General features: G+C 46.9%; 1 protein-coding gene and 1 long non-coding RNA gene across 3 annotated transcripts in view; one reads left to right on the forward strand and one right to left on the reverse strand.

Annotated features, from left to right (window-relative positions):
• Positions 1–18,301, forward strand: part of KCNH1 (potassium voltage-gated channel subfamily H member 1) — a 406,833-nt gene extending 388,532 nt beyond the window's left edge. For both annotated transcript variants that reach the window (XM_043924426.1, XM_043924427.1), the window contains exon 11: positions 17,109–18,301. In XM_043924426.1, coding sequence (XP_043780361.1) covers positions 17,109–17,960 — 852 coding nt within the window. In that variant the 3' untranslated portion in view covers positions 17,961–18,301. The remainder of the gene's footprint in view (positions 1–17,108) is intronic.
• Positions 7,133–16,217, reverse strand: LOC122708226. The gene is made up of 3 exons (XR_006345063.1): positions 15,739–16,217; positions 14,251–14,434; positions 7,133–7,878 (listed from the first exon to the last, which is right to left on the reverse strand). It is a non-coding gene; the product is annotated as an uncharacterized LOC122708226 (long non-coding RNA).
• Positions 18,302–25,102: the final 6,801 nt, after the last annotated feature.

Below are 25,102 nucleotides of genomic sequence, written 5' to 3' on the forward strand. Positions count from 1 at the left end.
CATATGCTTTCAGTTTCATGACTAAGAAATCACTGCCAAATCAATATTGTGAACATTTTTTCCATGTGTTTTCTCCTAACATAAAATTCAAACAATTTTATGGCTTTACTTCTTACATTTAGACCTGTGATCCTCTATGAGTTAATTTTTGTATGCAGTATAAGGAAGGGGTTCGACTTCATTGTTTTGCATATGGATATCCACTTCTCTCAGCATCATTTGATGAAGACAGTCCTTCCTAGGAACCTTTGTCAAAAATAATTAACTATTCAATTAATTTAGTCGTGTTCAACTCTTTGCAACTCTATGGACCACACCTCTGTCCATGGGATTCTCCAGGCAAGAATACTGGAGTAGGTTGCCATGCCCTCCTCCAGGGGATCTTCCTGACCCAGGGATCAAACCTGTGTCTCTTACATCTCCTGCATTGGCAGGCATGTCAAAAATAATTAACTCTGTAGATGAGGGTTTATTTCTGGATTCTCTATGCTATTTGTAGTCCTATAAATCTGACCTTCTGCCAGTGCCACACTATTCTGATTACTGTAGCACTGTAGTAAGATTTTATATTAGAAGTATGAGACCTCCAGGTCTAACCAGGTGATGTTAGTGCTAAAGAACTTGCCTACCAATGCAGGAGACATAAGAGACACGGGTTCCATCCCTGGGTTGGGAGGATCCCCTGCAGAAGGGCATGGCAGCCCACTCCAGTATTCTTGCCTGGAGAATCCCATTGGACAGAAGAGCCTGGTGGACTATAGTCCATGGGGTCACACAGCGTCAGATATAACTGAAGAGGCTTAGCATGCACGCACCCATGAGACCTCCAACTTTGTTTTCCCTTTTCAAAATAGTTTTGGCTATTCAGAATGCCTTGAGAATACATAAGAATTTTAAGGTACATTACTTTGTCTAAAAGCACCATTGGGATTTATATAGGGATGGTACTAAATAAAACCCATAGGTTACTGAGTGGAATTATCTTTCTTAAATTGAAGTATAATTGACATACAATATCCCATTAGTTTCAGCTATATAACATAATGAGTTGACATTTGTATACATTGTGAAATTATCACCACAATAAGTCTAGCTACCATCTGTCACCATACAAAGTTACAGACGTTTTTGGTGTGTGTGATGAGAGCAACTTTCAAATTTGCAATATAATATTATTGACTATAGTCACCATGCTGTACATTATATCCCCATGACTAATTTATTTTGTAACTTAGCATCTGTATCCCCTTAACCTATTTCACCCACTCGCCAATATTGTTCCCTTGGAAACCAGAAATCTGTTCTCTTTTCTGTGAATTTTATCTTGATTGTTCATTTGTCTTGTTTTTCAAATTCCACATGTAAGTAAAATCATACAGTATTTGTTTTCCTCTGTCTGACTTGTTTCATTTAGCATAATACCCTCAAGGTCCATCTGTGTTGTTGAAAAATGTCAAGATTTCATTATATTTTTAATGACTGAGTAGTATTCCATTTTGTGTGTGTGTCCCACATCTTATTTATGCATTCACCCATCAATAGATACTTAGGCTGCTTCCATATCTTGGCTATTGTAAGTAATGCTGCTTTGAACTATGAACACTAGTGTGCATATATCTTTTCAAATTAGCGTCTTCATTTTCTTTGGGTAAATACCCAGAAATGGAATTGCTAGGTCATATGGTAGCTCTGTTTTAATTCTCCGAGGAGTCTCCGTATTGTTTTCCATCGTGGCTGCAGCAATTTACACGCCTGCCAGTGGAGCACAAGGGTTCCGTCTTCTCCACATCCTGCCCAACACTTGTTACTTCTTGTCTTTTTGATAATAGCCATTCTGATAGGTGTGAGGCGGTATCTGTGATATGCAGCTCTCTGATGATTAGCAGTGTTGAGCATCTTTCCATATGCATCTTGGCTATCTGTATGTCTTCTTAGAGAAAAATGTCTATTTAAGTCCTCTGCCTATTTTTTAATTGGGTTGTTTTGTTGTTATCAAGTTAAATGAGCTCTTTACATGTCCCGGATATTAACCCCTTATTGAATATATAATTTGCAAATATCTTCTCCCATTCAGTAGGTTGTTTCTTATTTTGTTGATTGTCTCTTTTGTTGTGCAGGAGCTTTTTAGTTTGATGTAGTCCCATTATTTTTGCTTTTGTGGCCATTGCCTTTGGAGTCCGATCCAAAAAATATCACTGGGTGTGATGTCAAGGAGCTTACCACCTGTGTTTTCTAGGAGTTTCATGATTTCTGGTCTTACATTCAAGTCTTTAATTCATTTTGAATTAATTTTTGTGTATGGTGTAACAGTGATCCACTTTCATTCTTTCGCATGTGGCTGTCCAGTTGTCCTAACACCATTTATTTATTTTTAACTGGAGAATAATTACCTTACAATGCTGTGTTGGTTTTTGCTGTAGAACAGTGTGAATCAGTCACATGTATGTGTGTGTGTGTGTGTGTGTATACACACATCCCCCCTCCCTCTTGAACCTCTCTTCACTCCCTATCTCACCCCTCTGGGCCATTACAGAGTGTCAGTCTGGGCTCCCTGTGTTAAATAGCAGTTCCCCACTAGCTATCGATTTTACACAGAGTAGTGTATATCTGTCAATGTTACTTTCTCAATTTGCCCTACCCTGTCCTTCCCCCACTGTGTCCACAAATTCTCTACATCTGCATCTTCATTCCTCCACTGCAAATAAATTCATCAGTACCATTTTTCTAGATTCCATATATAGCATTACTATATGATATTTTTCTCTTTCTGACTTACCTTATAGGTAAGAGTAACAGGCTCTAAGTTCATCCACCTCACTAGAATTGACTCAAATGTGTTCCTTTTTATGGCTGAGCAATATTCCATTGTATATATGTACTGCAACTTCTTTATTCATTCATCTCTTGATGGACATCTAGGTTGCTTCCATGTAAATGGTGCTGCAATGAACACTGGAGCACCTGTGTCTTTTTGAATTGTGGTTTTTCTCAGGGCATGCCCAGTACTGGGATTGCTGGGTCATACGGTAGTTTTATTCTTAGTTTTTTAAGGAATCTAAATACTGTTCTCCATAGTGGCTGTATTAATTTACATTCCCACCAACAGTGCAAGAGTGTTCCCTTTTCTCTACATCCTCTCCAGCATTTATCATCTGTTGATTTTTTGCTGATGGCCATTCTGACTGGTGTGAGGTGATACTAACACCATTTATTGGTGAAGTTCTCCTTTCCCTCCTGTGTGTTCTTCCCTCCTTTGTCATATATTAGTCAGTCACATGTGTGTTTATTTCTGGGCTCTATAATGTGTTCCATTGATCTTTGTGCCTCTTTTTATGCTAATACTATTTATTTTTTTAACCATAGCTTTGTAATATAGTTTGAAATCAGGAAGCATGATGCTTCCATATTGATCTTTCTCAAGATTGCTTTGGTTATTTGAGATCTTCTGTGGTTTCATATAAATTTTAGGATTGTTTGTTCTGTGAAAAATGTCACTCGAATTTTTGGGTAGATGGCTTTGGGTAATGTGGACATTTTTACAATTCTTCCTAATCCATGATGATTGTCTATCTTTCCATTTCTTTGTGTCTTCTTCAGTTTCTTTCATTAATGTCTTACAGTTTTCAGTGTAAGGTCTTTCTGGTTAAATTTATTCCTAGGCATTTTATTCTTTTTGATATAATTGTAAAGGAGATTATTTCCTTAATATCTCTCTATGGCAGTTCATTTTTAGTGTATTAAAGCACAGTTGATTTGGGGGGGGGGGGGGCATGCCATGCAGTATGTGAGAATCTTAATTCCCTGACCAGCTAGGGATCAAACCCGTGTCCCCTGTATTAGAAGCATGAAGTCTTAACCACCAGATCACCAGGGGAGTCCCAAAAACACAACGGATTTTTATATATTGACTTTGTACCCTGCAGCTTTACTGAATTTACTATTTCAAACAGTTTTTTATGAAGTACTTAGGGTTTTTCCAGTAATCATGTATGAATGTGAGAGCTGAACTATAAAGCAAGCTGAGTGCCAAAGAATTGATGCTTTTGAACTGTGGTGTTGGAGAAGACTCCTGAGAGTCCCTTGGACTGCAAGGAGATCCAACCAGTCCATCCTAAAGGAGATCAGTCCTGGGTGTTCATTGGAAGGACTGATGCTGAAGCTGAAACTCCAATACTTTGGCCACCTGATGTGAAGAACTGGCTCACTGGAAAAGACACTGATGCTGGGAAAGATTGAAGGTGGGAGGAGAAGGGGACAGCAGAGGATGAGATGGTTGGACGGCATCACTGACTGGATGGACATGAGTTTGAGTAAACTCCAGGAGTTGATGATGGACAGGGAGGCCTGGTGTGCTGCAGTCCATAGGGTCGCAGAGTCGGACACAACTGAGTGACTGAACTGAACTAGGGTTTTTTAGATATAAAACCATGTTATCCACAAATAGTGACAGTTTTACCTTTTCTTTTCTAATGTGGATGCCTTTTTTAATCCTCCCTAACTGCTCTGGTTATGACTTTCAAGGCTATGTTGAACAGAGATGGCAAAATTGGGCATCCTTGTCTTTTTTCTCACGTTAAGCGAAAAGCTTCCAGTTTTTCACTTTTGAGTACAGTGTTAGCTGTGGTCTTGTCATATATGGCCTTTATTATGTGGTAGTATGTTCCATGTATAGAACTTTGCTGAGAATTTTAATCATAAATGGACATTGAATTTTTCAAAATGCTTTTTCTGCATCTATTGAGATAATCATCTGAGTTTTACTTTTCATTTTAATGTTGTATATCACACAGATTCATTTGTGGATGTTTAACCATCCTTGCATCTTTGGAATAAATCCCACTTGATCGTGGTGTATGATCCTTTTAATGTACTGTTGAATTCAGTGTACTAATATTTTGTTGAGGCTTTTTGCATGTATGTTCATTAGGGATGTTGGCCTGTAATTTTCCTGTTGTGTGGTAGCCTTCTCTGATTTTTGGTTATCAGTGTACTGATGACCTAGTAAAACTTTCTGGAGAAGTTTGAGAAGGACAGATACTTAATCTTTGAACATTTGTAGAATTTACCTACAAAGTCCTCTGGTTCTGGACTTTTGTTTGTTGTGAATTTGTTGATCACTGATTCAGTCTCCTTACTAATAATCTATTCAGATTATATTTCTTCATGAGCCAGTCTTAGAAGATTGTATGTGTCTAAGAATTTATCCATCTCTCATAGACAGGTATTTTTTTAAAAGATGACAGGTGATTCCATCCCTCTCCTGGTCAGTCACGACTGCTGGAGAGGGGCAGTGACTCCAGGCTTCCTCCCACAATGTCCTGTCAAAGCGAAGGAGCTCCAAGTCTCACAGTTGGGATATTAGCTTCAGGATAGAGCTTTTAGGAAAAGAGAGACAGGGTTAAAGATTGAGCTCCCCAAGATTTCTTCTAATGATTTTTTTCTAAGAATGGGGCTACTGTGTCCCTCCCCCTGGAAGGCCAGGGGGCCAGAGTGGGGGCCCTCGGGAATGGACGCATAGACAGGCTACCAGAACTGCCTGCGGAAGGGCTAAGGGTAGCCTCCTGGCATTCAGATGGTTTCATACAGCTTCCAAGGGTGGGAGACAGCAGAAAAGTTGGTATGTGTGTTTCTAAGGGACGCCCACAATGCTGCAAATGCTCCTTGGGAACCTGGCACAGGTGAGGTTCCAGGTTGAAGCTCAGTTTTCAGATCATGTCCATTTCTCTTACATCATGACCTGGCGTGTGTGTTGGGAAGCAGGCCATGTTGTATTTTACCTGTCTCCTCTGCCTCCATACCAAAGCTAGAATCACAGCTTTCTCCCGGGCCTCCCTTCCTTCAGTTGCCCAACCCCATCCCCCAGACACTCTTCAAACCATGCTGTCCTTTATGCAAAAAGCACAAATAGCAAGGTTCTTCTGACCCCTGGGGGAAAGTTCAGAGATGCTTAAGGAGTGACCTTAAGGAGTGGGAGGTTTTTTGTTGTTTGGTTGCTAAGTTGACTCTTGTGATTCCATGAACTGTAGCCCACCAGGTGCCTCTGTCCATGGGATTTCCCAGGCAAGAATACTGGAGCGAGTTACCATTTCTTTCTCCAGGGCATCTTCCCGACCCAGGGGTTGAACCTGCGTCTCCTGCACTGCAGGCGGATTCTTTACCACTGAGGCACTGGGGAGGCCTGCCTGGAGGTTTACACAGGAGTGATTGTGATGCAGGTCATGTATACATACAGTAGTCTACCTGGTACCTGTGCTGCCTGAGGGCCAAAGCAAGCATTGGCATTCTCAGCTTCCAAGCAAGGAAACCCAGGCTCAGAGAGGAAAGGTGATCGGCTCGTCTCTCAGCTAGCTGTGGCTAGGGCAGGACTCGTAACACGGTTAGCTGGCTGTGTGTACAGTGCTGGATGAGAATTCTGTGAGAAAGCAAGGGGTCCCTGTCCTCCTTCTGATGGTGTTGCAGAGAAGGCTGCTTGAGCCGGCAGGTGGGCTCACCTTGCCACACAGCCCAGACTGCTCCCTCCTGGGTGTGCCCCCGACTTTCAGGGGCCAGCGCGGGGCCGGGTGTGACTGGAGCTGGGGTACAGCGCCCACACTTTAGCAGGGAGAGCTCTGCCCTGGCTGGGAAGGCAGTGGGGCTCCGGGGCCGAGACCCCCCAGTCACCCCTCTCACACTCGTACCCCAATATGCCACAGGCGAGGGGACCTGGGCCTCAAAGGGAAAGCTCAGTAACCCTCTCGCTCATCTTCCCCTCCGAGGAGCCCATCTCCAGTGCAGTCCGCCTACTCCCCACACCCACCCAGGCACTCTTGCTTCTGCAGGGTCCCCTGGGGAATACAGGATTGCTCCCAACTGGCTCCCAGTTCCTCCCCATCCTGACCCATCACGGAGACGCCCCTGCAGGGACAGGGGCGAGCAGAACTAGCTCTCCAGGTGGGGCCCATCGCTTGGCTCGGGGCTGCCCTGCTGAGAGCTCTTGAGAAGGCACAGGTGCCCGAGTGCACCATCACGAGAAACGGGGCCTCATTCTGAGGGTCTCTGAGATCACCTCTCACCTGACCCCTCTCCAGGGCGTGAGAGACTTCGCTCTATAGACCAGGTCTGAGGAATGTCTGGAGTTCAGAGGTGAGTGGGACGGTCGTGGATATTTTTTCAAGGAGTGTAGACCGGTGAGTTTCCTTGGCAGCTGAGTGGCTGCTCCCTGCTGAAGCAGTGGGAGGCACCCCTTGGGCTCATGCATTTGATGGCTCTAGAGTCAGCGTCCTACTATGGGAAACGGGGATTTTTACAGTGCAACAGAAAATTATTGACTGGGGGAGTCAAACCCTAGAATAAACCAGTGACACTGTTAGAACCGCCATGTTTCAAAACTAGACAATTGCTTTAATCAAATTATTTGCTCCAGTGCTGTGTGTGTGGAATGGTGTGATCTGGCTGAAGCGATGAGTGTCACAGATCACAAAGGACAATGACACTCACATCAGAGCCAACTCTTCAGTAACATGCAAGTGGTCAGAATTCTCAATTGCTTGTCCATTGTGGTGGAAAGCAACTATTTTTTAAGAGTAGAATTACAGCTATACAAACATGTGTTTTGTATCAGATTCTTTAATCCAGAAAAAATTGAGAGAATGCAACCAACCAGAAGACGGGTGGCTCTTTTCTTAGCTATTGTCCTCTTTTGATGGTAAGAAGCACAAACTACAGAGAATACCCAGTGTACATGGGGTGCAGACTTGCCTGGGTGAGTGACTTCCGTGCCCACGTCACGGGGTGGCTGTGAGGAGTGGGTTACTGATGCTGACAAGGTGCTTAGCCCGATATCTGGTCCTTCGTTGAGCACCTGGTTGGTACTGGCCGCTATTTGTGTTGAAGGTTCAGCTGAGGAAAGGAGCAGAAACATGGTCGAGTGATCAGTAAAGTGGTGGTAGTGAAATGTCAACCTGCCTAAGTCAGACAGAGAAAGACAAATAGCATGTGATATCAGGGCTTCCCTGGGGGCTCAGACGGTAAAGAATCCACCTGGGATGCGGGAGAACTGGGTTTGATCCCTGGGTTGGGAAGATCCCCTGGAGGAGGACATGGCAACCCACTCCAGTATTCTTGCCTGGAGGATCCCCATGGACAGAGGAGCCTGGCGGGCTACAGTCCCTGGGGTCACAGAGTCAGACAAAACTGGGCGACTAAGCACATATGTTATCAGTTATTTGTAAAAAATGATACAAATGAACTTACTTAGAAAACAAACTTACCAAAGGGGAAAGGTGGGAGGGAGGGATAAGTTAGGAGGATGGGATTAACATGTACACACTACTATATATAAAATAACCAACAAAGACCTACTGTATGTCACGGGGAACTCAATGCTCTGTAATAACCTACATGGGGAAAGAATCTGAAAAAGAATATATATACACACACACACATAATTGAGTCACTGTGGTGTATACTTGAAACTAACACAACATAAGAAATCAACTATCGCAACATCCCACCCTCAGAACAGCATGTATATTATCTATGGTGAAACGGGTCACCAGCCCAGGTGGGATGCATGAGACAAGTGCTCGGGCCTGGTGCACTGGGAAGACCCAGAGGAATCGGTTGGAGAGGGAGGTGGGATGGGGAATATGTGTAAATCTATTGCTGATTCATGTCAATGTATGACAAAACCCACTGAAAAAAAAAATAAATAAAAGAAATCAACTATCCTCCAATATAAAATAAAATAAAAATTTTTAAAGTAGATAAAGATCAATACAGTATACTAACGCATATATATGGAATTTAGAAAGATGGTAACGATAAGCCTATATGCAAAACAGAAAAAGAGACACAGATGTACAGAACAGAATTTTGGGCTCTGTGGGAGAAGGCGAGGGTGGGATGTTTTGAGAGAACAGCATCGAAACATGTATACTATCTATGGTGAAACAGATCACCAGCCCAGGTGGGATGCATGAGACAAGTGCTCGGGCCTGGTGCACTGGGAAGACCCAGAGGAATCGGATGGAGAGGGAGGTGGGAGGGGGGATCAGGATGGGGAACACATGTAAATCCATGGCTGATTCATGTCAGTGTATGGCAAAAAACCACTACAATATTGTAAAGTAATTAGACTCCAACTAATAAAAATAAATGGAAAAAAGAAAAATGTCCACCTTCAGTGCCCACACTGGTTCCCCCAACCCTGTGTTCCCTTTGCTGCTGTTTCCAGGACAGATGCCCCATTTCCCTCTGTCTGAGGTCAGGGGCAAAAACAATGTTCAGACCATGCTTAGGGTGGAGATAAACGTGGTCCCAACTTTCCAGAGTCATAGTGAGCAGGTTTGTGCAGGAGCATAGGTTGAAGGAAGTGGTGGGGAGTGAGCTAAATGTTTAGGCAGAGAGTATATAGTGGGTTTGATTTTTGCAAGTCACAAGTCATCTTCTGCCTTCTGTTTTAAAAAATAGTTGATTTACAAGATTGTGTTAGCTTCAGATGTACAGCAAAGGGACTCGGTTATGTTTTTTCAGATTATTTTCCATTATTGCTTATTATAGGATATTGAATACAGCCCCTTGTGATAGATACAGTAAATTTATACACAGTAAATCCTGTTGCTTATCTATTTTATATGTAATAGTTTGTGTCTGTTAACCCCAAACTCCTAACTTAATCCCTCACCCATCTCCCTTTCCCCTCTGGGAACCGTAAGTTTCTTTCCTGTGTGAGTCCTTATTGTTTTGTATGTAGATTCATTTCAGTTTTTAGATTCCACATATAAATGATATATTTGTTTTTTTATGACCAACTTCACTGAACATGATATTCTCTAGGTCCATCTACGTTGCTGAAAATAGCCCTATTTCATTCTTTTTATATTCCAATGTATATAGTATATGTCACATATTTTTAACCAGTCATCTGACGGGCTCCTGGGTTGTTTCCAGGTATTGGCTGCGGTAAAGAGTGCTGCTGTGAATACGGGGGTGCATGTATTTTTTCATTATTATGGTCATTTTCATTACTATGGTCTTCTCTGGATATATGTTCAGGAGCTGGATTGTTAGATCATGTAGTGCTTCTACTTTTAGATTTTTAAAGGAACCTCCATACTGTCCCAATTTACATTCCCACTAACAGTGTAGGAGGGCTCCCTTTTTCCCACACCCTCTCCAGCATTTATTACTTGTAGCCTTTTTGATGAAGTCATTTTGACAGGTGTGAGATGATGCCCTCACCAGCTGCCTCATTTGCAAATATTTTCACCCGTTATGTAAGTTGTCCTTTCGTTTTGTTGATAGTTTCCTTTAATCTGCAAAAGGTTTTAAGTTTCATTAGGTCCCATTTGTTTATTTTTGCTTTTATTTCTTTTGCCTTGGGAGACTTATCTAAGAAAATATTGCTAAAATTTATATCCTGAGAATGTTTTGCCTATGTTCTCTTCTAGGAATTTTATGACGTCATGTCTATTTAGGTCTTTAAACCTTTTTGAGTTTATTTTTGTATATGATGTGAGGGAGTGGTCTAATTTCATTGATTCAGAGATGGCTGTCCAGCTTTCCCAACACTACTTGCTGAAGAGTCTGTCTTTTCTCTGTTGTATATTCTTGCCACCTTTTTGTAGATTAATTGACTGTAGGTGTGTGGGTTTGTTTCTGTGCTGTTACGTTCCATTGATCTATATATCGGTTTTCATGCCAATACTATGATTACTATGACTTTGTAGCATTGTGTGAATGAAGGCTGGTAAGAGTTATGGCTTCAGCTTTGTTCTTTTTCCTCAAGATTGTTTTGACAATTTGGGGTCTTTTGTGGTTCCATATAAATTTTAGGATTATTTGTCCTAGTTCTGTGCATCTTCCACTTTTAAGTTTTCCTGTGGAATCATGAAACCTTAGTGTTAACTTCATTTCACAGGTCACGATTAGTGCTTCCCTAGGCAGGAGGGAGGCATTGTTGAGGGAGTGCTGGAGGCTGAACGCTGGTCCACTTGTTTTAATCCTGGAGCATCTCTGTTGGGGAAGCATGTGACCAGCTCCCCATTTCCTCCTGCCTGACTGGTGTCTTGACTCACACGGAGGACAGATGGGTGAGAGGAGAGGAGAGCTCTGGCTGGGAGGGTGAAGGCTGAGGGCTCAACGAGGCAATGATACAGCCCTGCTCTGCGTGGGAAGATTCAGGTTTAGAGCTGGGGCTGCAGCGAAAAACAGCACTGCTTCTGAGTGTGGAGGGAGGGAGAGGTTTCTCACAAATGTCATTTCATCGCATCACTGCAGCGAGGCTAAAAGTAAGAAGTTGTGTCAATAAGACAACTGAAGCCTAGAGAGAAGAAGAAATGTCCTCAGGGTCCCAGCAGGGAGGGCGTTTGTACCAGTCTTGTCAGCACCTCTGCTGGCTCTTCGCTGCACAAAGGTGAGGTGGGCACTGAAGCAGAAAGACCTCACAGGGCAGAGAGAACAGGGCAGGGCTTTGGGGGAGGACCACACTCAGGGGATGCTAAGCAGCAGCAGCTGTATACGAACCAAGTCTTACGGCTGTGATTACAAATTATCTCAACGTGGGTGGCTTAAAACAACCAAAATGTATTCTCTCACTGTGTGGAGGACGGAAGCCTGAAACCAAGGTGTCTGAAGGGTTGTTCCTGGAGGCTGTGAGAATCATTCCATGCCTCTCTTAGCTGCTAGGGCTGTCAGCAGTCCTGGGCACTTCTTGGCTTGTAGCTAAATTGTTGTTACTCAGTGGCGTCCAACTCTTTGCAACCTCATGAACTGTAACACGCCAGGCTTCCCTGTCCTACGGTATTTCCTAGAGCTTGCTCGAATGCATGTCCATCAAGTCGATAATGCCATCCAACCATCTCATCTTCTGTCGCCTCTTCTCCTCCTGCCCTCAATCTTTCCCAGCATCGGGGTCTTTTCCAATGAATCAGCTCTTCACATCGGGTGGCCAAAGTATTGTAGCTTCATCTGTCCTTCCAATGAATATTCAGTGTTGATTTCCTTTAGGATTGACTGGCTTGATCTCCTTGCAGTCCAAGGGACTTTCAAGAGTCTTCTCCAGCACCGCAGTTCAAAAGCATCACTTCTTCGGCACTTAGCCTTCTTTATGGTCCAACTCTCACATCCATACATGACTACTGGAAAAACCATAGGTTTGACTAGATGGACCTTTGTCGGCAAAGTGATGTAGCTAAAAACAAAACTCCAAAGTCTACCTTCATCTTCACGTGGCCTTTTGCTCTTTCATGTCTTCTCTTTTCTGTCTCTTGGAAGGATGCTCATGCTTGGATTCAGGGCCCACCCTGATGCAGAGTGATGTCCCCTCAACATCCTTACCTTATTACATTGGCAAAGACCCTAAGCCCAAATACCATCACATCATGAGGTTCGGGTGGACATACCTTCTGATGCCTGTAATTCACAAAGTGAGAAAGAGAGTGAGAAATACAGCCTCAGTGAAACACCTGAGGCCAGTGACACCCCCACAACAGTGCCATCTCTTCTCTGAGCAGCAAGCAAGGGGTGCGTCTCCTTCACTTGGTGGCGTTGAGGAGGAGGGATCCTCACTCCTCTTGGGTCTGAGATGAGCAGACCCAGGCTAGTCTGTCCACAGAAGACTTGGCTGACCCTCTCGCTGTCAGAGGGGGCCCGTGAAAGAGATGATGCCAGTCCTCACGGGATGTCACTAAGGGGTCTGACAAGGTCATTCTTGATTGATGCCAGAGGAAGCTGCAGATGGTGCATGGGAGGGACTGGCCTGTGAGCTACACTCTGAGTGCCGCAGAACCAGAGATTCTCCCTGGATAAAATCCACTGAGACTTCTGCACTCCTGCTCCTCCTACCTGGTGCCACGCCCTGAGGGTAACTGGTGGCCTCACCACTCTCCAAGGAGGCAAGATTTTCCCAGTAACCAAAATACTCAGCTCCTGGGTCCTCACAGGTATTCTTTCTCACCTTCAGTTCAGTTCGGTTGCTCAATCATGTCCAACTCTTTGCGACCCCATGAACCACAGCACGCCAGGCCTCCCTGTCCATCACCAACTCCTGGAGTCCACCCAGACCCATGTCTACCACATCCGTGATGCCGTCCAACCATCTCATCCTCTGTCGTCCCCTTCCCCTCCTGCCCTCAATCTTTCCCAGCATCAGGGTCTTTTTTCACCTAACCCACTCCAAACCTGGCTCTCACAGTCAAGGCCCACACTAATAGGTTCTAATTTACCTAGTGAGTCCTCCTCCTCTTAGATGCTTTGAGATCCTCAGCTTCATGGTCTCTCCCTGCCCCTTGGCCAGACCCCTCTGCTTTGCAGTGCTGACCCTGAACTCTTCAGAGAACTTGCTGATGGACAGAGAGTAAGAGAAACTAGGAGAGAGGTGGTGGGGCAGGGATAGGGTTAATCAACACATACGAGAGAAAATCATCCTTTCCCCTAAAACCAAGGCACGTCCCTAGCGAAGGACTCAGAACACGGGTACGGATGGGGGCTCAGATGGCCAGGGTTTGTGTCTTAGCTCCTTCTCTGAGGCCCGTAGGTGGTCAGCTACGCTTTCTAAGCTTGGTTTTTTCATTCAAATAATGAGGATGACTGTTCCCCACCTGCTGGAGCTGCTGTGAGGATGGGGAGAGAGCGCACATCACCACACACTGAACAAAGCCGTCTCCTGCCACTGGGACGGCTGCCACAAAGCCGTCTCTCTCTGTTGGGTGGCCTTCCTACCTTTGTGTCAGTACATGCGCTGTTTCCCGTGTGAACACCTCTGCCCAAGTCTTTCACCTTTTATTCCTAATTCCAACTCATCCTTCTAGAATCGTCTCGAGGGTTGCCCCCACAAAGAATGATACATAATACATTTACTCAGTGACTACTGAATGTCAAGAACTCTTTTTAAGACTCATCTATTATCCAACTTTATCCTTGTGATTCTAAGTGTACTGTAAATCGCTCAGTCATGTTGGATTCTGTGCAACCCCATGGACTGTAGTCCACCCAGCTCCTCTGTCCATGGGGTTTCCCAGGCAAGAATACTGGAGTGGGTGCCAGTTCCTTCTCCGGGGGATCTTACCGACCCGAGTCTCCTGCTCTGCAGGCAGACTCTCTACATCTGAGCCACCAGGGAACCAGGAGTTTTGTCTGCTTTCACAGATGAAGAAACTGAAGCTTGAGGATCGTGGTCCTAGGCCTGTCTGGGGTCCCAAACTTGTGCTCTTGCTGCCTGTGACTCCACCCGCCCCGGCCCCCCCGACCCTCCTCGGGGAAACTCAGCACCTCGTACTTCAGCCGTGAGTCTGCCTCCAGGGCAGCGCTGTGCTTTCCTCCTTTCTAGCTCCAGGCGCCGGCAGCACACAGGCTTAGCTCAGGGAGTGATCACTGACCTGGACTGGCCTCGGTCTCTCTGGGAGCCCCGCACCCGCTGAGACTCTGAGTCTGCATGGACCATATGTTCCTGATGCTGTTGAGAGAAAAATGTAGCATTTGATTCCACAGGAAACAGAAATGGCCATCCTGAGGGGGGTTAAGAAGCAGCCTTTTCAAAAAGCCTTGCCATATCTCTTCATCTCCAGCTTGTTTTTCTGTTTTCAGTTTCTTAAATGGTCAAGTTCATTAATCTTCATGCTTTATGCTCTGTCATAAAACCAGGCAGGGCTAGTGGCGGAGGGGGCTGGTGGCTGAGGAAACTATGAGGAAAACAGCGTCACCAGGGCCTTTAGGGACATTCGGGTGGGCCTTCCTCCTGACCCCATGCTGCTCTGTCCCTCTAAGTGGCTTGAGTCACTGCCAGCATAGAGTCCAGCTCTGGGCAAAAAGGCCTGGCCTCCCTCTGCTGTGGAGTGGCTATGGGTATGTGCCTTGCATACAGTAGGTGCTCAGCACGTTTGCTTGGCTTGGTGTCCTCCACCCCAGGCAGCAAACCAGCCTTTTGTCCAGTCAGAGGGAAAAGGTGGCAGAAGTGATTGCAAAGCCTGCCAGTCAGCCGCTTCAGTATCCTTCAGGGACCAAGGGCACACTCTTCTCACTGGCCTCACTGCGCCTCCTCTCCCACGGCCCCACTCTGCGCCTAGCTCAGTCTCAGCATCATGAAGGAGGGGAGGAGGGTGCGGAGGTGGTGTGTGGCCACACTCACGCATAAGCAGGTGCCCACATGCAGGACAGCAGAGTGATCTCACCAGTCGTCAGCCCTGGGGTTCTGAGAGCCTGGTCAGCAGAGCTGGCCTCAGCTGCCGGGGTCAGAATCTCCTGGGAGCTTGCTGCAAATGCCGGTTTCTGACCCTGCCATGGGGAATTCGCCCTCAGTAGGGACCACCTCCTCCTTCAGGTGGTTCTGAATCATGCAGCTAGATTTGAGAACTGTTGATCTGGTCCAGCCAAGGAAGGACATGACTTGCCCAAGGTCACACAGCCAGTCAGTGGCAGAGTTTTCTTTTTACTGTTCTCTGTGTGTTTCAGATTTGGGACGTATGTCTAAATTCATTTAAAACCAAAATCTCTTTGGGTTTATCCACAGTTTGCTATGATTCATACCTCAGTCTCTATATTTACTCAAACCACTGAGAACTGACATTTTATAAATCTCTTTGCTCCCCAATCTAAGCTCTTTTAAGCCACTGGACTCCCATCGTCTGTGCTGTCAGGACTCCAGGTGGGCCCCCTCCCTCCAGGCCTGTCCTCCCCGCCTCCCTGTGTCATGGGGACCCTGAAGGGGCTAGGCTCTCCTGAAATGCAACCCAGAAGAGGCAGTTGAGGGTGCTGACTCACCTCAGCTCCCAGCAGGATTACTTTTTCAAACAAACTTGAAAAAAACTGCTCAGGAAGTCCTGCACTCTGAAGAGCGGGGTGTCAGTTTGGTTCAGCTCCCTGACTGTCTATTAAAGGCCTCTCCCCACTGCTCGGTGAGCCTTCAGAGGGGTCTCCGGAGAGCTGGGTGAGGCGCAGCAGCCACCCCTGCCCTGGGGCATCCTGTTCTCCCCATCTACACTGTTCAGGATTCAGCATGGGCCTCCCATGCCCAACACGTCAGGCATCCTGTGGGCTGGCAGGACTGTCTGGCTAGGGAGGATCCAGACTTATCCCATCACTGGTGCCTGGACCAGTGCTGTTGTTCACTCGCCCATTCCTGTCTGACTCTTTGCGACGCCATGGACTGCAGCACGCCAGGCCTCCCTGTCCATCACTGTCTCCTGGAGCTTGCTCATGCTCATGTCCATTGAGTCGGTGATGCCATCCAACCATCTCATCCTCTGTCGTCCCCTTCTCCTGCCTTCAATCTTTCCCAGCATGAGGGTCTTTTCCAATGAGTCAGTGCTTCACATCAGGTGGTCAGAGCATTGGAGCTTCAGCATCAGTCCTTCCAATAAATATTCAGGGTTGATTTCCTTTAGGATTGACTGGTTTGATCTCCTTGCTGTCCAAGGGACTCTTGAGAGTCTTCTCCAGCACCACAGTTTAAAAGGATCAATTCTTCAGCACTCAGCTTTCTTTATGGTCCAACTCTCATATCTGTACATGATTGCTAGAAAAACCACGGCTTTGACCAGACAGACCTTGTTGTCAGCAGTGATGTCTCTGCTTTTTAGTATGCTGTCTAGGTTAGTTATAGCTTTTCTTCCAAGGAGCAAGCATCTTTTAACTTCATGGCTGCAGTCACCATCTGCAGTGATTTTGGAGCCCAAGAAAATAAAGTCTCTCGTTTCCCCATCTATTTGCCATGAAGTGATGGGACCGGATGCCATGATTTTAGTTTTCTGAATGTTAAGCTTTAAGCCAACTTTTTCACTCTCCTCTTTCACTTTCATCAAGAGGCTCTTTAGTTCCTCTTTGCTTTCTGCCGTAAGGGTGGTGTCATCTGCGTATCTGAGGTTATTGATATTTCTCCCCGCAATCTTGATTCCAGCTTGTGCTTCATCCAGCCCCGCATTTCATATGATGTACTCTGCATAGAAGTTAAATAAGCAGGGTGACAGAATACAGCCTTGATGTACTCCTTTCCCAACTGGGGACCAGCTCATTGTTCCATGTCCAGTTCTAACTGTTGCTTCTTGACCTGCGCACAGGTTTCTCAGGAGGCAGGTCAGGTGGTCTGGCGCCACAGCTGGCTTAACAGGGCTTGTTGCTGTGTCTCCCTGCAGATCGTGTTCCGGAAGATCAGTGACGTGAAACGGGAGGAGGAGGAGCGCATGAAGCGGAAGAATGAGGCCCCCCTGATCTTGCCGCCCGACCACCCCGTCCGCCGGCTCTTCCAGAGGTTCCGCCAGCAGAAGGAGGCCAGGCTGGCCGCGGAGAGGGGCGGCAGGGACTTGGACGACCTGGACGTGGAGAAGGGCAGCGTCCTCACCGAGCACAGCCACCACGGCCTGGTGAAGGCCAGCGTCGTCACCGTCCGAGAGAGCCCCGCCACACCCGTGGCCTTCCCAGCGGCCGCCGCCCCCGCGGGGCTGGACCACGCCCGGCTGCAGGCGCCCGGGGCCGAGAGTCTGGGCCCCAAGGCCGGCGGGGCCGACTGCGCCAAGCGTAAGGGCTGGGCCCGCTTCAAGGATGCCTGCGGGAAGGCCGAGGACTGGAGCAAGGTGTCCAAGGCGGAGTCCATGGAGACGCTCCCCGAGAGGACGAAGGCCGCCAGCGAGGCTACGCTCAAGAAGACGGACTCGTGCGACAGCGGCATCACCAAGAGCGACCTGCGTCTGGACAACGCGGGTGAGGCCAGAAGCCCCCAGGACCGGAGCCCCATCTTGGCAGAAGTCAAGCACTCCTTCTACCCCATTCCCGAGCAGACGCTGCAGGCCACCGTCCTGGAGGTGAAGCATGAACTCAAGGAGGACATCAAGGCCTTGAACACCAAGATGACGAACATTGAGAAACAGCTCGCTGAGATACTCAGGATATTAACTTCCAGAAGATCCTCTCAGTCGCCTCAGGAGCTGTTTGAAATATCGAGGCCCCAGTCCCCAGAGTCAGAGAGAGACATTTTTGGCGCGAGCTGAGAGGTCTGTTGGAAAAAAAAAAAAAGTCCAAGATGACAAAAACCTACCGTCCTGCCCTAGACACCGCCCCCCCCTCCACCACACACCTACATGACCAACAACTTTGAAAGTAGGCTTTTCCCAACAGAAAATGCAAGTGGGACCAGTCGCTTCGGCAGGCTCTCTCCACGGAAAGATCCGGGGAGAGGCGTGCGCCCCCACCCTGCAAGATGGGAGCTGCATCCGAACTCTCTCTGCACAATTTAGGAAGAGGGGGGCATGCCGTGTAAAGGGTATTTTCCTTCATTTTTAATTTTTTCTTACTGCCATGATATTTGTAACAACATAAAAACTACCAGGAAAGAGACAGCAGCCACTGGGGATGGGTGGGACATCAGCAAGGACCCCTCGTGTGTATTAGCACGCTGGGCTTCTCTGCCAAGACCCCTCAGTGACTGCGGTGGGCACAGGGAGCTCCCAGCGTTCCCTGTCCCTGGACAGCCTATGTCTGATGTCACCGTCTATTTTTGTACCGTTGTCATTTGTAACAAGCTTGGGACAAGAGGAGCTTGAGGGACAGGGAGGGCAGAGCCTCTTGACTTCCTGTCTCGGAACAGTTAAGGCTGAAAAGCAACTGAGATGGCTTTGGGTGCCTCCGCTAGACACTTAGAGCCAGGAATCTTCAGGTCTGTTTTCCCCAAAGAGATGAGCCAAGAACTGGAGACTGGCGGTGGGGAGCCAGAGACACTCTGGGCTGTGATCTGCAGCCCTTAGCTGCTAAGGGAGCGCAGAAGGGGAGGGCCCTATGGGCTCCAGATGAATCTCTGGCCCAGCTCCATGCCATTGGCTACATCACACAGGCCCTTTGCTTCTTTTCTTCCTTGACCTCTTCCCAAGTGTTCCTGTGGCATTCCTCAGGGTATGGGGCATCGGCAGGAAGGGTGATGAGCCCGGATTTGCTTTATTAGCAAAACAGATATATAGACACTCACACACAAAACCTCAGTAAAATGATTGTAACGAGCAATGTTTATATGATGATTCTCACTGGGACTGCCCCTAGAGAAGTTTGTATTTTGTCCACTGCATGGGTTCATTTATAGGACACTCGGGAGCAGTGCTTGGCCTTATTTTAAAGCTAATCTTCTTATCTCATATGAAAGTCAGTAGGACTTGGAGAGAAACCAAGAGACTGCAGGTCTGTGATTGTACTTGCTTCAGGAGCGAAGAGAGAAAGAGGCAGGTGTTTCCAGATTGTCTCTCTCATGTGACTGTGGAGCCGTGGTCTACGTGGAAAGTCCGAGCTTAGAATGATGGTCATGGAGCCAGCTATGGGCTGTCCACGTGCCTAAACTATGATGCTCAGAGGACACTGCACCTGGGGTCATGTTTTTTTCCTAAGTCTGGACTCCTTTCAGGGGCATCTGAGGAAGGAAAGAGGGATCATCAGGACCCTAAAAATTGATAAGCAAGTTTGGAAATTCAGAAAACTCAGCTTGGAGAGAGCGGAATTAGGAGGGCAGGTGATCTGGACTGTGAGTGAGCATGGGATCGTCCAGGGCACTCACCTTTTGCACGCCTCGCACTGTGGCAGTCCTGTGCGTTGCTGGCGTTGCTTTGCAGCAGAGATAGAGGCTGGATCCCAATGGTAGGGGGACCTGCCTAACCAAAGGTGTCTAGTGTTTCTGAAAGCCGCCCGTCTGGGCCTACCTCCCCCTTCAGTCCCGCCCAGTGGCCACGGCCTGACCCAGGACTTGGACCTCAGCTGTCCCTGTGGAATGGGGCTGTCCTCTCCAGGCTGCTGGCTTGGCACAGACTGCCCTGGGGAGCAGAAACTGAGGTCCAGGTGAGGGTCCTTCCTCAGGGGCCACACACACTTGTTCAGCTTCTCCCGGGAGGTTTACATGGGTGCCCCCAGGCTTCCTGAGGCTGAGATACTACTGGATTCAGCCTCAGATGGCAGCAAACAGGGGGAAGTGAAATTCCCTAGGGCCAAGAGTCATGACTGTTAATGATTCTGAGTAAGCCATGGGGCTTTCAGCCTCTTTGAGAAGCTGCCAGCTAGTCCTTGGGGCCGAGCCTGGAATCGCATCTGCCAGCTGTCCCTGAAATGTTCCAGTTTGCCATTCCTTAAACATGCCTCCCAACCTGCTCCCCAAGTTTAGGACTTACCACTTGTAAGGCAGGGGAAAAGTGAAAGTGTTCGTCACTCAGTCATGCCCGACTTTGTGACCCCATGGACTGTAGCCTGCCAGGCTCCTCTGTCCATGGGATTCTCCAGGTAAGAATACTGGAGTATTTCCTTCTCCCAGGGATCAAACCCGGGTCTCCTGCATTGCAGGCAGATTCTTTACCGTCTGAGCCAGCAAGGATGGCAGGCTGAGGGCCCTGAGAACACCCATACCCAGCTTCAGAAGCCCCTGCCCAGGACCCTGTGGGCCCTTCCCTCCAGCTCTGCCTGAGGGGCGAGGATGCTCGTGTGTGAGGCTTTGAAGTCCAGACCTGATTGGAGAGAAAAATAAAGCTTCATGAATGCATTGCTTGGTCAACTCCTAGGATTCAAACTGAACTCATGGTGAGAAGCCTGGATCAACTCATCTCGGGGTCACAGGGCCCACAACCCATGCTCCTGGGGGTGCAGAGCAACACAGGTAGGGCTGCATAGGCTTTTACGCTTCTCCATTTAAGGATTTGTGGGATTTTTGCTATAATGATTCTCTCTGGGTAAAAAAAGAAAAACAAAAAAACATTTCTTAAATGGGCCAAACCTCCTTCCCTTGTATTTTTATACCATGCACTTGGCCACAGGCTGCTTTGTGCGGACTACCTTCCTTTGTCCAGATGCTGCTCTGGCTTCCCAAGCAAGGCCCACGAGCTTCAGATACCGACTCAACCTTCCACTGTAAACCATTATCTGGTGGCTGAAGAGAGATTAGGGAAAACAAACACTGTTTGGGTATCGGGCTCAACCTTTAGAGTGTAGAGAAGTTATGCTGAGGGATGTAGACTTACCTGAGCTGTGTTTCTCCTCTTTGAGGGAAGGGGACATGGTGTCTTTATACCATTGCCCAGGAATTGCTGGTTACTTGATCTCTTACATCATCAATTCCTTACTTTGGATGTCATTTATAGGGAGGCTCCGTGTCCCAGAGAGTATCCTTGACACATGTTGGAGAAGGAGGTCCTGCTGGTACCCCTCCCTCCCTGCTGACGGAGGTGGGGGGGTGAGGGTTGAGTCTGTGAATTAAGATGGCCAACAAGATGGAATGCGCATTCTTGGTGGAGGGCAGTCTCTCCAGCAATGAGTGTTGCTGTTCCATATACCCGCAGAGGCTCCTCCTCTGGGTAGGACGAGATTCCTGTGGGAAGCAGCAGGGCGCAGCCATCTGGTTGAGAAACCCTGGTCTGGTGCACAATCATTGTAGCTCCACCGTCCCCCATCCCCCTCCCTCACCTTCACATCCTCTGGCTTGATTACTTCTAAGACCTTTCTTTATATTCCGGACCTCAGATTAAATCTGTGTGCAGAGTTTGCAGCCAGTAGTCAGGAATCAGTGGTTTCCAAAAATGCCACAGCCACATGGGCCCACGTGTTTCAAAGCTGTTTCCAATTCTTGTTATTCAATCCCTGGGCTTGTTTTACCCTCAGCCTTCTAGATCATCCTAAGTGCTATGACACAGAGTGCGTCCTGTGGCCAAACAGCAGGGCCCTTTCCCGGAATCCTTTTTCAGAAGTGGCATTAGCCCAGCTCAGAGTAAAAACACACTCCATCACACCACTCCATCCAGCCACCTGCCTCTCCTGGATTGGTAAGTGGAAGGTGAAAGTGTTAAGCCAGCTGTTAAGCTTTGCACCCCAGCCTGGGTGGGGAGGAAATGAATGCCTTAGAAGCCCCAGGCAGGTGTAGGAAGGAGCCTCAGAAACCCTTGCTGCATTCACCACCAGATGGCACAGGCGCCCTCTGGGAAATTTCAGGAGCCCTGGCGGCCATACGAGTTGGTGTGTGTGTGATGAACAGACTGTACAGTGTTTAGCCTTAAGACCCTTGAATGGAACTCCAACCGTGATGGCGCTGCCAACACTCTCTTCCCCTCTCCCCGCTCCTCACGTAGTGTTGCTTAAAGAGGAGACCCCCGAGGGCCCACTCAGGCCCCCAGACGGCCTCTCCTCTGTCACTCCGTCATTGCACTGCCTTCTCGCTTGCATCAATAAAGATGACCTTCACCAGCTCTCGTGCCCTCTAACTGGATGAGATTTCTGCGTCCTCCCAGCACGAACCGCAGCCATCAGAGACAGCACCCAGGGTGTTCATGTTGAGATGTTTTAACTGACTGACTGTGCCTCCAGCTTAACTTAGTTTCAAATGAAACTTCATTCTCACATGAGCCTATCAGACTTATTCTGGAACCTCTAGAACTGGACTTGACTACCCTGCAGGTGCCAGATCGGTGGGTGGCTGCCCCCCCACCCCCACCTGCCAGGAAACTTTTCTTGGAGCCACTGTCTTTTTATCTGTGACTTTGGAGTCAGCCAACAGATCCACTAGTCGTTCAAGGAGACGTTCACGGATCTTGTATCAGGATATGAACTGCTTTTATATGAAGAAAGATGCAACCCCCCTGCCCCTCCCCCATGAATGTATTCTCACTGTTCAGACACTGTGTTTGTGCATCCGTCGGAGACTGTCCCACATTTCGCCAGTCTTTTGAGGACACTCCTGCTCACGAGCAGTTCGTCATTTTGGGACTCCTCCTTGTATTAACACTCTTGCCATCGAGTCCTGCCAAATCCTCCATTGGGTTTCTCTTCTCCCTTTGCATCTGTCATTTAGTCCAAAGGAGCGTGAGTCAACACAAGTGCAAATGAGCTGATACTATTTTTGTGGTCAGCTGAGGACGCTGCCAGAACTTTGCTGTGTGACTGCAACCCGGGGGTGTGGAGAGGAACGGGTGGCCCCACCACTGATAATCCCTTCTCAGCATTTTTAAATAAGCACAAGTGGTATTTGTAAAAAGAAAAAAAAAAGTTTAATTTTATTTATTATGGTAAATAAACTATTTTATAATGATCATACATGATTGCTTTTGCCTTTCCTTCTATAAATTTCCAGGCACTGAATTAGGTGTTCAGACGTAAGATGACAGAACAAGGTGGTACTTTCATAGACCTTTTCAAGAGCCTGGGGACCTCTAATGTGGACAGCACCTATGACTGTGGTTTTTGGAGAACTTTAAAATTCTAGAGACAACTAGATTGTGTGCCAGAGTTCTGCACAGTGAGAGAATGGCTGGGAAGGTGCTTTGCCATATGATCTTGAGATAGAGCTATCAGTGCTATGAGACATACAGAGATGCCTTCCAAACCTGGCATCGCTGGGAAATTGTGGTACAGCACATTGACTGAACACAGAGCTGAAGCTGACCTTCCGCCTAGATCTGAACGCTTTTCATCCTGAACAATTTGGATTGCAATCTGTATATTCATGCTTTGCTGCCTTTTAAGACATACGGTCAAAAAACTGAGTCTGTCTGGGAAGACTCAGTGCCAGCAATCTGAGTTCTGACCTGTGCTTTATTCCCTGATCGTCTCAGAGGCTATGACGGTAGAGAACTGCTTGTCCCTACAGCAGTGCTGCACGTCAGCACCGATTCGGCTCTGCTGTGGTTTTAACAGATACTGCCTCCTGCTCACAGCACGGTCTGCCACCACACTGCCAACAGGAGCCCTTATTTCATGCCAATGGCTCACACTTCACAAATGGCGCTTTTCTATTGATAGACGGTAGAACTTACCTCAGGGATGAGGAATTTGTGATCCACAAGCCACGTTCAGGCCTCTGCTTGATTTCATTGGACTGCAGTATAAATCCAGTATTTTTAGTGACTTTCTCTACACACCCTATTTTTTTTTTAACGCTGCAGGAAAGCATAATAAAACTAAGGGTGATGGCTTTTTTAAAGTTCCAAATGATGTTCATTTCAAAAGTCTCACCTAATAAAGCACTAAATATTGTACTCTTTAGAGTGCCTCAGTGGTGAAAAACATCTTTCTCTGTAAATATGGGTTTTATAATTAGTCACAAGGATTAAGTAACACAGAGCCAAGTAATAGATGTTACGTTTTTGGATGCCAAATGGGTTTCAATGATAAAAAAAAAAGGAATTTTGCTGGCTTGTTCCAAAATAGAACAATTTCAATGAAGAAAGGCTTCAGAGAGGCATCTCAACATGCACTGAGAAAGGCCAGCACCATCGAGATAATCTGGCTTCTCAGTAGTTGGCCTTTCTGTATGGATATGTTCTGGGACATTTGCTAGAAAAGAAATTCATCATATTAATTTCTTATACTACTTAGTCAATCATTATATTAGTTTAAACAAAGAAGCAATGAGTAGGCTCTTTCTCTAAGGGGAAACTCCCTCCCACTAAATTACCATTCTCCAATATATAGATTATACCATATTATATGATTAATTTATTTTCTAAGTCTACAGTCTTTACTATTAAGAACAAAGGGCTTCTGCTGTCACTTTTCAAATAAATTAATCTGAGGAAACAATGAAATACTTTTCCATCTTCATGCATGGTCCCAGGAATTAGTCAAGATGACCAATATTTGGCTGTCCTTCAGATGTTTTCCTTGCCTCCTTGGAAATCATCACGGCAATCGTGCCTGGAACGCTCCGGTGTGCCCACAGAACTAGGCTGGAGTCAGAGGATCCTGGGGCTAGAAGTGACCTTGGGACCTGTCGCTGTCCTGTGCTTGAAGTTGCCCAGGGCTGATAAGTATGGAAAGTGACACATCAGATGTCCTTCAGCTGGAGCTGCTGTGTCTGCTCAGACACCTCAGGAGTCCTTCATTTAAAGCAGCTCCAAGAATTTGAGTTCATATGCATGAAAACAGACATTATCATTTTCATATTACAGTGGGAGAAAAGCAAGAGGTTAAGATAACAGTGGTCCTGGATGGTTATTCACACATTGGTTAATTAGGCCTCAAACACATAGCTAAACACAGCAATCATGGGCTCATTCCTGAGAACCACTCAGTCGTGTAATAGCTTAAAAGAAATTCAGGATTATTACTTTCAAATTCATTAACTTATTCTTCCAGTATAGTTTAAATGAGTAAATACGCCTATTTGTTTTTATAAAAATGGCAT

Source organism: Cervus elaphus, chromosome 14 (assembly GCF_910594005.1).
Source record: "Cervus elaphus chromosome 14, mCerEla1.1, whole genome shotgun sequence".
In the NCBI taxonomy this organism is placed as follows: Eukaryota; Metazoa; Chordata; class Mammalia; order Artiodactyla; family Cervidae; genus Cervus; species Cervus elaphus.